Raw genomic sequence first — 14,565 nt, forward strand, 5'->3', positions numbered from 1 at the left:
GTAATGTAGGAGGCTAAAAGAGGCCGCTTGGCTCTGGATGAAGGCTGCCTTTCTTCATTGGCTGATGCCCCGTGTGTGTGTGTGTGTGTGTGTGTGTGTGTGTGTGTGTGTGTGTGTGTGTGTGTGTGTGTGAGCAGAGGCGCTGTATGTCACCTGCAAGCTGCAGAACTGCACAGATGCCAACAAGGGCAAACCGTTCCCCGGCTACATTGACCCCAATTCTCTGGTGGTGCAAGATGAGTATGTGTTTGTGCAGGTAGGTAATTGTCCGGTTTGCTCAGTTAAAAAAAAAAAACACCAAAAAAACAACAACATTTCGAGCGTTTCTTTTTGGAGCGGAGATGAAATGTGATGTCGTTACTAGAGAGAGAGCGAGAGAGAGCGAGAGAAAGGTGATATTAGTGCAGCCGTTTGGTGTGAAAACTCGTTTTCTCCGACCGCATCGCCGCCGTGCCAGTAACGACGTCAAAAGGTTCACCCGCGAGTGCAATACTGCGATTACACGACAAAGTTGCCACGCCAAATGAAACATGTAATCAAAATGCATTTCGTATCGTGGGTCGAATTTTCGCTCTCAAAACGTAAAACCTTTTTGCTTACTGTTTCCACGGCAACACGCGGGGTGCGACCGACACCTGGAAAACAATCAGCGAACTCGTAGACATGTACGTAATGCGCGCAGTGTTCACGACTCCAGGAAGTACGGGCCGACCCCTTAGCGACGACCCTAGCAACAGAGAGGCTTTCCGGTCTCGGACTGAATAAATGCAGCACATAGAAACACTAAACTGCTCAGCTAGCTCAGTCTCGTCGTAAGTAAGATAGCCGCTGGGGAAAAAAACAAAAACAAACGATGGAGTCGTTCGATTTTGATTACGTATTGCCATTGAGAAGTGATATTTCTAGTGATGAACACTGATTTTGAGCACGTTCCAAATGTGCAGTCGACCAATCGGATCTCTGGTCGGGAACTCCTTGTCCTATAATGCGTCTCCAAAAAAAAAAAAAAAATGTCTCACCCGAAGGTGTCGACCGCCGGGAGGCCGATCTACTACGTGTCTGCTAAAAGAGACGTCTTCACCCCCATGAAGCTGCCCAAGTACACCCTGCCCAAGGTACCACACACACACACACACACACACACACACACACACACACACACACACACACACACACACACACACACACACACACACACACACACACACACACACACACACACGCGCTGCCTGCCATAAACAGACACTCAAGAGGTCTCAGTGATTAAGAATTGATTAAATGAACTTCTTTAAGTGTCGACATGAGACAAATCACAAATGCAGTCACGAGTTCATGGAAGTTTTTTTTATTTTTTATTTTTTGCACGTGACAATACCCCTCTCGCTCTAATTGGCAGTCAAAAAAGTTGAAAAGTTGCAGTCAAGCGCCAGTTCATCGCCGGGCTCTGCATGACACTCTCTTTGTTATTTATGGACAAATCAAGGCCAAAAGTAACTCCGAGTGTTTTCCAGAATTGTTATTCCGCGCCGCGCCGCGCCGCGTGCGCACGGCCTCGCCCGTCACGTCCCCACTGACAATTAGACATGTTTTATTCAATCAAGCCCCGGGCGGCCCGGTTGCTGTCGGATCACTGCAAGGTGTTACCGGCGCAGTCAGAGGTAGATTAAGCAGCACGAAGCAGGCAGCGCGTCCTCAGCTGCATAATCTCTGCCCAATAAGCCCGACGTAATGTTAATGATCGCCGCATCCTCTCGCTTAAAAAACATGATTAAAGTCGGTGCAACAAATCTGATTATTGATTATGATGAGGCCCAGCGGGAGCACGAGGACATTATGGATCTGACAGACTTCGTGCTTCTCCCTGATTAAATGAAAGGCTTCACAAATGTCAACTACAAATTAGAGCGTAATCATGTCAGATGATTTTTTTTTTTTTAATTTTTTTATTGTGAACATTTTAGAATAATGTTCAAAATATTGTAAGCATGCTGAGGAAAGGTTGTTGTCTTTTCATTTCCAAAAGAAAGAAAATTACAACCTTGCAATCGCAATAATTAACAATATTTATGTTCAGCTTGTAATATTGCAAATCATTTTCATGTTTCCTTGAAAAATATCGTAATGGAGTTTCTGGGAAATGTGGTTTTATTATTAAAATGAGGAATTTGTTTTATTCACATCTCAAGTTGTAAAAGTGTAAGACTGCACTTTGTTTTTGTGCATACAGTCAGTTGTTTAATTAATATTTAGAAAACAGAATTTAAAGCTGTTATTTTGACAGCAGATTTAACATTTGTATTTTATATTACAGTCACATACTGTTTGTTCTGTAAAGCTATGTCACATTTAGGACATTTTTCTGACATTTCTAAGTTCAATACATAAATAATACAAATATTCTAAGCCAAATATTTCTGTGATGTGTAGCAAGTTTATTTCAAAGGACTCTATCAGGTAGTTGTTAAAAAATAAATCACAATTTTCTCCTTGACTTGATTTTTCTCCAATTCACTCAAGAAACTCACTTTAAACTTTTCCGAGTACATCACAATTTTTTTAATAAAATCTGCTGCAAAATCAAACATTTAGTTTCTCTTTTATAACAAGAAATATTAATAAGAATGTTTTATTGAACTATTAATCATGTTACAAGGACATATTTATCTTATGACTTCAAAGTGTTTTCCGTTTTTAAATGACACTTTCTTATTGCAACAAATATTCAAATGTCACAATTTTCTGTTAACATGATCTCAAAACAACATTTCTCACTCTAACGCGATGAGTCAGTATGTCGCAATAACCACCAACTTCCACATGCTGTTAGAACGAGAAGCAAATGAGTTGCCACGGTAACCTGTTTCTTGACCAAAAAAAAAAAAAAATCGTTTCCCCGAGTGCTTTTAATGGTAAAACAAATGTTTTTAGTTTTTTTGTTGTTGTTGTCTTGTCCATGAAATGATTCTATATCACTATTTCTTCCTGGTAAAAACAAAACCGAATACTCGCACAAAAATAGAATGAAAAGTGAAAATCCGCGGTAAACCTCCCACAGGAGCTGCACGTGATCAGCACGGACGAGAACCGAGTGGTCGCCGCCGTGCAGGAGTGGAACCAGAACGAAACCTACAACCTGTACGTGTCGGACACGTCGGGCGTCTTCTACACGCTGGCCCTGGAGAACGTGGTCAGCAGCATGGGCCTGGAGGGGAACGTCATGGTCGACCTGTACGAGGTAAACCGAGTCCACCTGCCGGACGATGTAGAGAAACGCGGGACGGAGACTCCGGAAGTCTGCGACTTTATTACTAATCAATATTTTAGAGCCTGCCAGGCAGAGATGATGAAACGTCCTTGTTTTGTCATTTTGGAAAAAAGGAACCGTGCTGCTCGTGGGCCTGCAGACCTCCGAGCACGCCGTGTGAATACGAAGCAGCTTCAAAGTGCTGACGCCAACAAAGGCAAAACGAGGATTGTTCCAGGGATATAGATTTTTTTTTTTTTTTTAATAATTTTTTTTTTTTTTGGAGGCTGAGATTATTTCTTTCTTTGATTAATAATTGCAGATACTAATTCACAAAACACAGCTAATCCCCCCCCCAAAATGCCAAAAATGGAAAGTGTGTTAATGGCTAATGTTGAAACCCGTGGTGTGAGTTTTTTTTGTGTTTTTTTTTTTTTTTCAAACGTAGGATAAAACTGTACCCGTGAATCAGATAATTGAGCCGTCGATGATGCCGCTCGTGTCTCGCCGTGGCCCGAGCGATAGAATCGAATCCACTGTCTTGATTGGGGTCGCCACCCAAAACGCAGGATATGCTAAATCCCCCCACCCCGGCGAGATTGAAGTATCTGTCAATTACTAAAGTGGAGCTTCATCGCCCGACGCCGCTGTCTCCGACTCAATTCAGCACCGCCGAGCTGTCCGATTGGGTCGGGGAATGGGGGTGAGGAGGGTTGGGGGGGGGGGGGGGAGGGTGCACACCTCCAACGGGGAGTCACATTCATTTAAGACACACATTGATTACTCACAAGTCTCCAGACAGTCGATCATTTCCCACCGTCGCCGGCTGCGTTTGGTTTTGTTGGGAATACAGAAGAGCTGAGCGTTCGTGGCCGCGTCACCCCTCTCTCTCTCTCTCTCTCTCTCTCTCTCTCTCTCTCTCTCCCCCCTCCCTCCCCCCACCCACCCACCGAGCCGCGTGATTGGCTACTGCAACGTGACTTGAAAATATGAAAAAATATTCTCCAGACAGGTCCGTGTCGTGTCGAGAAAAAAAAAATGCAATCCTATAAAACGACCTTCATTTGGGCCACTGGTCTTCAAAAAGATAGATTATTTTTCATTGCACCACAATTTTTTTTTTTTTTTTTTTTTTTTTGTACATTCTGTTTTTAGTTACTTGAAAACAAAATGAAACAAAATACAATCAGACTGAGGCAGAGTTCATGTGAGATTTACCGTATGACAGATGTACGGCCAATCTGAGAGTTGGTTTCCAGTGCCTCGGACAAGACTTCCTTTTTTTTTTTTTTTTTTTTAGATCTAAAATATCCAATATGTTACCGCAGATCGTCCCGTTTGATAACCACGCCTCGGCGGCTGTTCTGTTTCAGGTCATATTATATTTTATTTTGATCGTTTTTAATTATATTCCACAGCGTGCGTTCAACCGGCAAGGGCCTGAATTTGACTGGTGATTTCGCTGGATTTCATAGTTTTAAAATCCTCAACTTTAGGACGTCGCTCGGACGGCGTTTCGCGTACAGAAGCCTCGAAAAGGAAACGCGAGGCAGATTCAGCGAAACGGCTCGGATGCCGTCGAAGTCGCTCAGTATGCGTCGTGAGGAGGAAACGAAGAGGCTTCTCGAAAACCGGCTCGTTTTCTGCTGTGAACGGGGTCAGAAAATGCATCGGCTGTCGCGAGTGTGCACGTCGTGCATCAAATTGACGAAAGGTTCTGTGTTTTTCTGACTCCCGGACGAGTAAACGGCAAGCGGCTCATTTAGTGTAATTTTCAGACACTTTATTTCACCAATATTTTTACTGAACGTGTAAAATAAGATCACGGTGTGAATTTTTTTTTTTAATCTGCCATTCATTTTCAGGGGAAATAAGACGAAAGATCATCCCACCCCTTTTCTTCAGGACTTAAGAGGCCCGAGATGAAAAGAAAAACAAAGCGTTTTATGCGCTCCTTATCAGTGTATTTAAACTCGAAATGTTTTAAAGAGTGATCGCGCCTTTAAACTGACCCCTGATCGAGACGCTCCCGTCTGCCCGTCTGTGACCCGGAGCTGTGTGCTGGTTCCTCTCTTCATTTCCCAGGTAGCGGGAATAAAAGGGATGTTCCTCGCCAACAAGAAGACGGACAACCAAGTGAAGACGCACATCACCTACAACCGAGGCAGAGACTGGGGGCTGCTGCAGGCCCCGGGCAAAGACCTGCGGAGCAACGGCGTCCACTGCGTGCTGGTGAGCGAGCCGCCTTTCGTACGGGGTGGGGGGGTGGGGGGTTTCTGTCCGTGCGCGCTCCCCGTCGGAGGGAGGCCCCGACAGGAGCCGCCGACCGATCCCAGCGCCGGGCGAGAGGCCGAGCTCGGAAAAGAGCAGCGCCCGTCAAAGCTGAGCGCTCAGAGGCTGCCGAGCTGAAAGGTCAGCCATTTTGATTCAGTCCGATAAGCCGACCTCCCATTTAAGAAGCAGAGAGAGAGAGAGAGAGAGAGAGAGAGAGATGTGTCAGACGGTGAAGCTTCTTCTTTATCTGCCTTTTCTGCCCGAAATCCTCTCGGAAGTTCTCGCAGAACTAGTCGAGCAGAGCTTTCACTCGGCAAAGTTCAACATTTCAAGGAAAGGGCCTAACTGGTTTATGGACGAAGAGCGCTCACCGTAGCCGTCAAGGTGTTTCTTGCGTCCTTATTATTATTATTTGAGACCAAATTTCTCGCACTGTAATACTAAATTAAGTTTATAAGTAAAACTCTATGAACTGAGAATATAACTATTTGCATTTTGTATAACTTTTTACACAAAATTTAAAAAAAAAAAAGTTTGTTTGTGGCTAAAAAAAAAAAACACTTGCAAGTTGAGTTGTAAGTTCATTTTGATTCGCAAACAAAAAGCCTTGTTTCATGAGCAACATTCAGAATTCTGTGACCAAAACGAACAAAACTGTAAAAGCAAATTTGTTTGCAAAACAAACTATTTCATTCTTCGTTCATACATTTTCACTTACAAACTTGAATTTTGATTACAGTCTGAGAAATTAGCTTTTTTTTTTGTGGGGTGGGGGGGGGGCGGCGCTTGCATAATAAAGACACAAAAATACCTCCACACGAACCGCCTGCGACTAATATACGCTTAAATGAGAACATCTCCTCTTACCTTGACTTAATATACAAAAATTCATCACCGTTTTTGATCAACCAATTAGTGATTCTGTGGCACGCCGCGCCTTCCACCCATATTATACAGTCATTTGTCAGGAAATGTCAGAGTTTTAATAAACCTTCTAAACAGCCCGTCACAACATGGCCTGCGCTGGCATTTTGCTGGATCGTAATGAGAATTGTGCCGGTAAAGGTTAACCCAATCAAAATTAATGGTGAGGGCAGCAAATAGGGGGCGGGGGTGGGTGGGGGGGGTGGTGGTGGGGTTGAAGGATGTTTGCGATAAAAACCTAAGACGCGGGAGGGTTGCAGTCGATTGCGGCGGCTGTTTTTCTTTTTTTTTTTTTTTTTTTTTTTTCAAGGCGTCTCCTTTCAAGGTTTTGAGTGAACTTGAAAGTCGTGATGATTGAGTGTGTGATGTCTTTCTTCTTCCTCTGCAGCCCTACTGCTCGCTGCATCTCCATCTCCACGTCTCCGCCAATCCCTACACGTCTGGAAACATCGCCAGCAGGGACTCGGCGCCGGGGATCATCGTCGCATCAGGTGGGTTGGGGCTTGGTGGTGGTGAGGGGGGGAGGGAGTAGGGTGTGGGGGGAGGGGGGTCTGACCTTTTCCTCCATCTTCTCAGGGTTTAGGGGCACCTGTTTAAATCCTCTCCGATGTCTTTGTTTTTTTTTTCTGATACACTGTTGCTCAGCTTCGTCTGAGTTGTTAAAGTCTTTGTCGTCTTCGGCTGGAAGGTTGAAACCTCCCGACGGGTGTTTTTAAATTTTTTTTATTTATGCCCTTTATGACGCGTAAACATCAGATCTGCTCACGTTGCAGAAAGAAAACCCAACTCGAAGAAGGATTGAAATAATCCAACACGTTCTGTAAAGGTTTAGTTTTCTTAAGGGACATGAGAAACACCGTCCGAGCTGCAGCGACATCCCTGATCAAGTAATGCGTCTGTTTTTGTTGTTGTTGTTGTTGTTGTTGTTGTTTTCATTCAGCTTCACGCTAACTCAAAGAGACAAAGACCACGGACGGACAAAGCCAGAAAGAAATCTGTCCGTTTCGGTCAGTTAAGAGCCTTCCGATATTTCGGTGCAGCGACGTTGTTCTCGATGCGGCCCTGCAGCTCTCACCGCCGCCTCCTCCTCCTCCTCCTCCTCCTCTTCGTACTCCCGCTCGTTTTCCCACCGCGCCGGTTCACCGTCAGCGGATGAATCCCGCCGGCGAGCGACAAACTAACGCGCGCGTCGCCTTCGAACGCCGCCGCGACCGAAACGCCACGTGATCCCCGCGACCTCGCCCTGGGAGTCGCGGCGTTCCCGAGGACGCGGGGGGAGGAGGAGGGGGAGGGGGAGGGGGGGGGGGGGGGGAGGGGAAAAGGCTCCCATTGACTCGGCGTGAAGAAAACAAAGAAGACGGAGGAATATGAGATCAGCCAACCTCCCAGGTGGATTCACACCTCGGTGATATTTCCTCCCACGTGGACCCCGCTCTGTCAATAACGCGTCGGCACACGCCTCAGGTGTCGGGTGGGAGAAGGCCACGCCGACGCACCAACGGTCTTGAAGCTCTGTGAATTAAACAGGTTTCAGTGACGTGGAAACAGAGAATAAAATCGATCCGGTTCTTCTGTCATTATTGGAGCCGCAGAACGAACGAAGAAGTGTAAAATAAGTGACCTCCCACCTGCGATTGGATTCCTTCCCGGGCGTTCATCAGGGAGGATTTATCAGCAATCATACCTTCCCCCGTCTCTTATGAAACCATTTTTATTTACTGGCCTCGCTGTTAAAGATCCGGAGGCACAGTGACCAGCAGGGGGGAGCAGGCCGCCACGGACATTTTCCAATCTGTTCGTAGCACAATTAGTTTTCAAATTAGCAGTAAAAAGAATTAACGCAAAGTCGAGCAACCTCTGCCAGCAACAGAAGCTCCGCTGGGAGCGTTACAGCATAAAGTCGCCACTGCTGCTGGCTAACAGGAACAACTGGAAGCGACGGGGTTTGTGGGAAATGTGGTCTTATCGTGGGAATGAGGACTGTGTTCGATTTGATTTATGCACACATCCAGCAAAAGATGGCCCCTTTGTTTTTGGGCATACAGTCTGTGTTAAATGAACGGGATTTAAAACGCATTTCAAGCCCTCGTTTTCGACAGCAGATGCAGCTTTTGCATTTAATATAAAAGTTGCACTGTGAATTTTTTTTTTTTGTAACTTTAAGCCCCAATGGTTCTCAGGATAAAAAAAAAATATATATATATAAAAAAACATATTCAAACTTAAATATCTGTATTGTGCAGCATGCTTATTATGAGAAGAAATTAGTCCATATTATTCTTTATCAAGTAGTTGTTACAAAAACAAACAAAAAAAATCACAGTTTTTCCTTGACTTGAAATTTTTTGCTAATTCCCTCAATTTTACTGCAGAAATTTCACTTAAAGCTTTACAAATCAAATCACAACATGAACATATTTTGGATCGCAACAATCGCAACAAAACAAAAAAAGTCGTCAAAGTCTCGTCGTTTCGAGGACGAATCAGCATTAGAAGTTACAAATAGCCGCTCGCGTCTTGTATTTTTGTGAACTCTTTCAACTCTTGGCGGTTTGAACGGTGAAGTTCGGAGGCTCCGGGCGACCGAAGTCAACCTCCTTTTATTTATTGATTTTATAAGACTCACGGAGCACGGGGACGAAGAGCTGCCGCCGTAGACGTTAAAACCCAAGCGACGAACCGACTTTCGGCGAAACGCGGCTGACGGCCGGACGGTGCGGGCCGGAGGGGCAGGAGGACGCCGTTCTTGACCTCGTCCGGTTTGAAAAGGTTTCACGTTTGTTGTTGACCGTGCGGACGGACGGGAATGCGGATCTTTCAGCTGTTGTGCGAGTGTGAAGGGGGGGGGGGGGGGAAACGAGCTCCTCTGAAAAACTGTCACCTGGCTCCAATTACAGGCTAAATTAAAGCGATTACGGCCGTCTGCGCGGCGTTAGGAAAGCTTGTCTTAATGTGGTCAGAACTGCTGAAAGATGAGTACAGTAATTGGGATTTATTGGTTCATTTAGGAGTACGGGGCAAATGTTGCACTGCTCAGTGGATCTTTTTGTAGCAGCGTAATCACAGCCCCAGTGTGCAGCTGCGCGCCGGAGCCTCCTGCTCGCAGCGCCGTTGCCGGTCCAAGAACTCCTCGGAGGGGAAGGGGCGGAGGTGGAGGGGGGGGGGGGGGTCGTTTCCTGCGTGCGAATCAATGCGCTCCCCCCTCCTCGAGCGCTCACTTTTTCAGTCGGTCTTCTGTCTCCAGGCTCCACCGGCGCCGAGCTGACCGCCGCCAACGTCAGCGTGTTCATCACCTCCGACGCAGGAAACACTTGGAGACAGGTGAGGCTTCCTTCTCTCCCCCCCCCCTCCCCGTGATCTTTTCCCAACTATAACCGTGTCGTTTCTGGTGTCTAAACATAAGGCAGTCAGCAGGTGACACGGCAGACACATTAATGGGAAATAAACCAGGCTGAAATCAACCGGAGGGAAAATTAAATGTCTGCCTGCATACGTATCGGGGGCAAATCAAATCATCAGCATCATCACAAGTAGCCAAACAGTCACGTCAAGTCTTTCGTTTGAGGTTGTTGCGGCCGCAGTCACGTCGGCCGCACTAATTGCACGTGAATTTCCCGACCGCGCAGCGTCACAGTCGTTGATCGACTTCGTGCAAACGTCCGCACCTGCACCGCGGCACGACATGTTCTGTCAGTAATGTCGCAGCCTCGTATCTGATAATTAATTTTCCCAATCGCCGTGCCCGTTGGAATCCTAAACAGCCACACGGAGCGCCGCGAACCTGCCTTCCACCCTCCTCCTCCTCCTCCTCCTCCTCCCTCCTCCCCTTATTATGTTATCTTACAAATCCTCACGCGCTCACCGGTGTTTTTAAGGTCAACAGTCAAATTAATTGTAAAGAGCGAATTGACTCGTTGCCCCTTCGTGCGGCGCGCCGCCGTGCCACTCACCTCGCTCCGTTCTCACCTTTCCCGTTGACGGGGCTCGTTTCTAATTAAACACAGCAATGGGAAATTATTATTTGGAGTCGGGAGTAGCGAGGCTGGGCCAGCACTTTAAAACGGCAACTGTGTGTGTGTGTGTGTGTGTGTGTGTGTGTGTGTGTGTGTGTGTGTGTGTGTGTGTGTGTGTGTGTGTGTGTGTGTTGCTTGCTTTGTCGAGCAACACGACGGTGAGCCTGCTCTCTTTTTATTTTTGTTCATCCCCCCCCCCCCTCCTCCTCCTGCAGATCTTCGACGAAGAGTACGCCGTGCTCTATCTGGACCAAGGAGGAGCCTTAGTCGCAATAAGACACACTCCGCTTCCCATCCGACACCTGTGGTGAGTCATTACGACGCGGACGCCATTTGTCGCAGCGCGACGAATTCCCTTCGGAGGAAGCGTCCCGAGTTTTTTAAATCAGTCAAAGAAAGTGCAAATGAGTTTGCCTCGCGGGACGATGTGATTCAGCCGCCGTCGCCGCTCCCGACAAGTCGCCGTCCGTTTTTTTTTCCACCTCCGTGCGTTTGAAGCCGTTAATGAGTCGGTGATCAGTGTTCAGCGAGCGGCAGCGCCGCGGCCCCGCGCCGCGTGCCAAATAAAGTTGTCAGACAACTCCCAGGGTCATTAGCTTGTGCACACAGTCGGAGGGGGAGGAGGGCGGGGAGCGGGGGATTAGCCGGAGTCCCCTCTGTGCAACCGGCTGTTTTTTTTCTTTGTTTTCTTTCGTTCCCAGGTTGAGCTTCGACGAAGGACGGCAGTGGAGCAAGTACAGCTTCACCAGCACGCCTCTGTTCGTGGACGGGGTGCTGGGCGAGCCCGGCGAGGAGACGCTCATCATGACGTGAGTGGCGATGCGTTCGGTCAACAACGGAAAAAAAAAAATCCGTCAATCGCGCCGCAAAAAAACCCAAAACAAAACAACAACAGACAAAATCAAAGTAACAACTGTATGCAAATCTCTTCTGCCTCCAACCCCGCCCTCCACCCCACCCCCCCACCCCGCATCAGTATTCAACCCCTCCGCCCCCGCTCCATTCAGCATTCCTGACTCGCCTGTTTTCCTGTTTCATGAATAAAAAAATAAAAATTAAAAAAAAAGAAAAAGACGCTTCCTCTCAAGGTCTTGCCAACATCAAAACTGGCTGTCTGCAGATTATGATCACAGGAGATCAATGCTTTGGCAGCCGGCGACAGCGCGACTGTCCATTTGAAGAGCGTGAAGGAAAATGATCAAGAGGAGCAAAAAAAAAAAAAAAAAAAAAAAAAGTTTGAACTCCATTAAAAATAAAAAAATAAAAAAAAAAAGTGTGAGGAGAAGGTGCATGTGATTCGGAGTGCCCCTTTAGAAAAGCAGATTTATGAAGCTCCCTTTTGTCTTTCCTTCACATTTATTATTAGTACCGCCCCGAGCCGGAGAGTGTGCATACGGCATGACACAGCACTACTCCCGTTATTTCGGCAGAGATTTTAGGACTGTGGGACGTGTTACCAAAGGGCTTCCACAGCCATTACATCAATGTTTCATGACACCTGCCACCGTTGACAGACAGCCCGCTGTGTAGTCGGCTCTACAGGAGAGTGATCGGGCGTCAGCTGGAGACGCAGAGAGGGAACAGGAAGGAGCATAGAAACAGGAAGAGGGCAGGGTTTTTGGGTTGTTTTTTTTTGTCTTTGGAGGCTGGAAGGTTGTTTTTTTCTTTTTTCGCCCTCAGAATAAAGTTCTCGAAACGCAGCGCCTCTCAGCCGGCAGACACACCATTCGTTTTCATAAGACCATCATGCACTGTTTTCTTATCAATTTGTATTCATTCGTACAGTAAGTGCCTGCCACGGTCGGCCGCCTTGAGAGTTAATTGACAGATTGATTGTGATAAATATGTTGCGGTATGAATGGTTGGGGGGGGGGGGGGGGCAGACACACACACACACACACACACACACACACACACACACACACACGCACACACACACACACACAATCAATTTCGTCGGAGATGGAATATTTATCTGGTTAGTCTCATAACCTTGGACTGTGTTTTGTTTTGTGATCACTGAAAAAAATCTGGACATGCATTGATTAACTTCAATCTTTCAGAGGAACAAAGTTAATACTTTTCAATGGCGACATAAACACTGAGCACGTTTTTTTTTTGTTTTCGTACTGAACGACGCTGGAACATTTCTCCATTTATTTAATGATGGCAAATCCCACGCGAAGATGAAAAGCTTCGTGTACTGCCTCCACCCATGTCTCCTGTCTCTCTACGCTAACTAAAAAAAAAATATATAAAAAAACCCCACCGTGTTTGATTTGGAGTGTCAAACGGACCCTACTTGAAATGGCCAGGAAGTGAGCAGAGCTTGAACATTTCTCTCTCAGGTTTCCCTGAAAAAAAAACCTATTCTGCCCCCCCCCCCCCTCCCCCATCTGCCAGTGCGGTCGTTAAAGATCGACTAGCTGCTCTTCGGTGGTCTGAAACTGCCAACTCGTTGTTTTAACTCAGACTTTACAGCGTCTATCGAGGTCTGTTTACTCGTATTTTCTGGAATTTCAAGCTCTTTCCAGTTTCACCGTCTTCATCTGTAGAGGTTTAAAAACAAAAAAGAAGCTCGGTAATTTCTTCAAACAGCGGGGCACTGTCTTTTGGAGCCAACGTTAACGAAAAGGAACATTTATAGGCGACTATACATATTTACCGAGATCATAAAGCTCAGAGCCTATTTCTGTTGCGCGCAAACAGAATGCGGCACAGCGATGAACACCGAGCCGGAGGAAGCAAGAACCTTCACGAGGAAGTGCTCCAAGTTACGTCTCTTGATCGACATCGGCGCCTGAGTTCCACACATTTTTGTGACCGCTGGGATGTGAACATTTGCGATTTCCGAGTGGTTCCTGAGCCCGTGCGGTAATTTCCACGCTAGAAATATGACTGTTTTTTAAAGCGGTGCCCTTGAAGTGCTTCAGAAAGCCCACAGCGATGAAGCAGCGAGTTCTGAGTGACGTTCACGTTTCAGGAGGAGGCAGAACGTCGCCGTCCGAGACCGAAGAAGGCGGCGCGGCAGGTTCAGGAGACACCAGCTGGGTTTTCTTTAACGCTGGCGGTGGTTGCGTCACCGTGAATTCGTTCCCCCCCCAGAGTCAGACTGTCAACACCGAGTTCTACCGGGACCTTCTGATGAGTTTGAAGGGGAAAACATTCGCTGCGGACCACCTGAACTGCGGCGCAAAATTTCCCGCCCCTCAACAAAACAATTGCTGCTCCCCGCCACCCCGACTCAATTTGGTTCCCTTGCGACTTCTTACTGTTCCCCTAAAAAATTCGAACCAAAATCGGATGTTTTCTCCGCTCCAGTTTCAGGTCCGCGGTGAAATCACAAATGTTCACGGCCCAGCGGGTCACAAAACAACGTGTGGAGCTCAGGCGCTGATGCCGACGGCCGTCGCTTCCTCCTGCTCCGTGTGCATTCAGTGTGCTGCGTTCAACAAGAAAGTCCCGAAAGTTTTTGATTTCACCTCGTCGTGCATTTACAGGGGACGACTTTGTAGCTGAGGATCAATACAAATTTGCGCCAATGTGCCCATGTTCACGATGATGATGATGATGATGATGATGATAGAACAGGTGGCTCTCTAATGCCTTTTTAATCCTCATCATCCGCTCGTCAGAAATCAAATCATTGTTGGTGTTGGTCTTTTTTGTGTGATTTTTTTTTTTCATCACCTCATCCTTTCACAGCCTTTCAGCCTTTCAGCCTCATCGCTGCCTCAGCCGCCTTTATTACGTAACGAGCACCTGCGCCGCTATTTTGCAGGATCTTCGGCCACGTCAGTCATCGCTCCGAGTGGCAGCTGGTGAAAATAGACTTCAGGTCCATCTTCAACAGGAGGTGCACGGAGGCCGATTACCAGACGTGGCACCTCCACAACCAGGTACGCTTGCACGCCAGAAATAAAGAGGAGGCTTGTTTACCACACAGATCTCAGAATATTCAGTTACGAGCACTTTCTGTATTTTATTGTAAAAGCTCGAGAAATTGATATGCTTTTAATGTAATGTCACAGTACTGATCTGATTAACTTTTAAGAGATGCATCGAGACTTTTATAACACTCTAAATGCTTTTTTTGTTTTAGTAAATAGA

The 14,565-nt window shown here is 46.8% G+C and overlaps 1 protein-coding gene across 5 annotated transcripts in view; it reads left to right on the plus strand.

Moving 5' to 3' along the window:
• The window catches only part of LOC138632304 (VPS10 domain-containing receptor SorCS1-like), a 142,878-nt gene that overhangs the window by 104,182 nt on the left and 24,131 nt on the right, over positions 1-14,565 (plus strand). For all 5 annotated transcript variants that reach the window (XM_069717779.1, XM_069717777.1, XM_069717778.1 and 2 more), the window contains exons 7-15: positions 138-256; positions 1,026-1,115; positions 3,056-3,235; positions 5,330-5,476; positions 6,831-6,933; positions 9,687-9,763; positions 10,671-10,762; positions 11,157-11,264; positions 14,237-14,354. In XM_069717779.1, the coding sequence (XP_069573880.1) occupies positions 138-256; positions 1,026-1,115; positions 3,056-3,235; positions 5,330-5,476; positions 6,831-6,933; positions 9,687-9,763; positions 10,671-10,762; positions 11,157-11,264; positions 14,237-14,354 (1,034 nt within the window). The remainder of the gene's footprint in view (positions 1-137; positions 257-1,025; positions 1,116-3,055; positions 3,236-5,329; positions 5,477-6,830; positions 6,934-9,686; positions 9,764-10,670; positions 10,763-11,156; positions 11,265-14,236; positions 14,355-14,565) is intronic.

This window comes from Brachyistius frenatus, unplaced genomic scaffold (assembly GCF_029030835.1).
Source record: "Brachyistius frenatus isolate BFR_SWC_R1_liver_20210118 unplaced genomic scaffold, ASM2903083v1 Contig_180, whole genome shotgun sequence".
NCBI lineage: Eukaryota > Metazoa > Chordata > Actinopteri > Embiotocidae > Brachyistius > Brachyistius frenatus.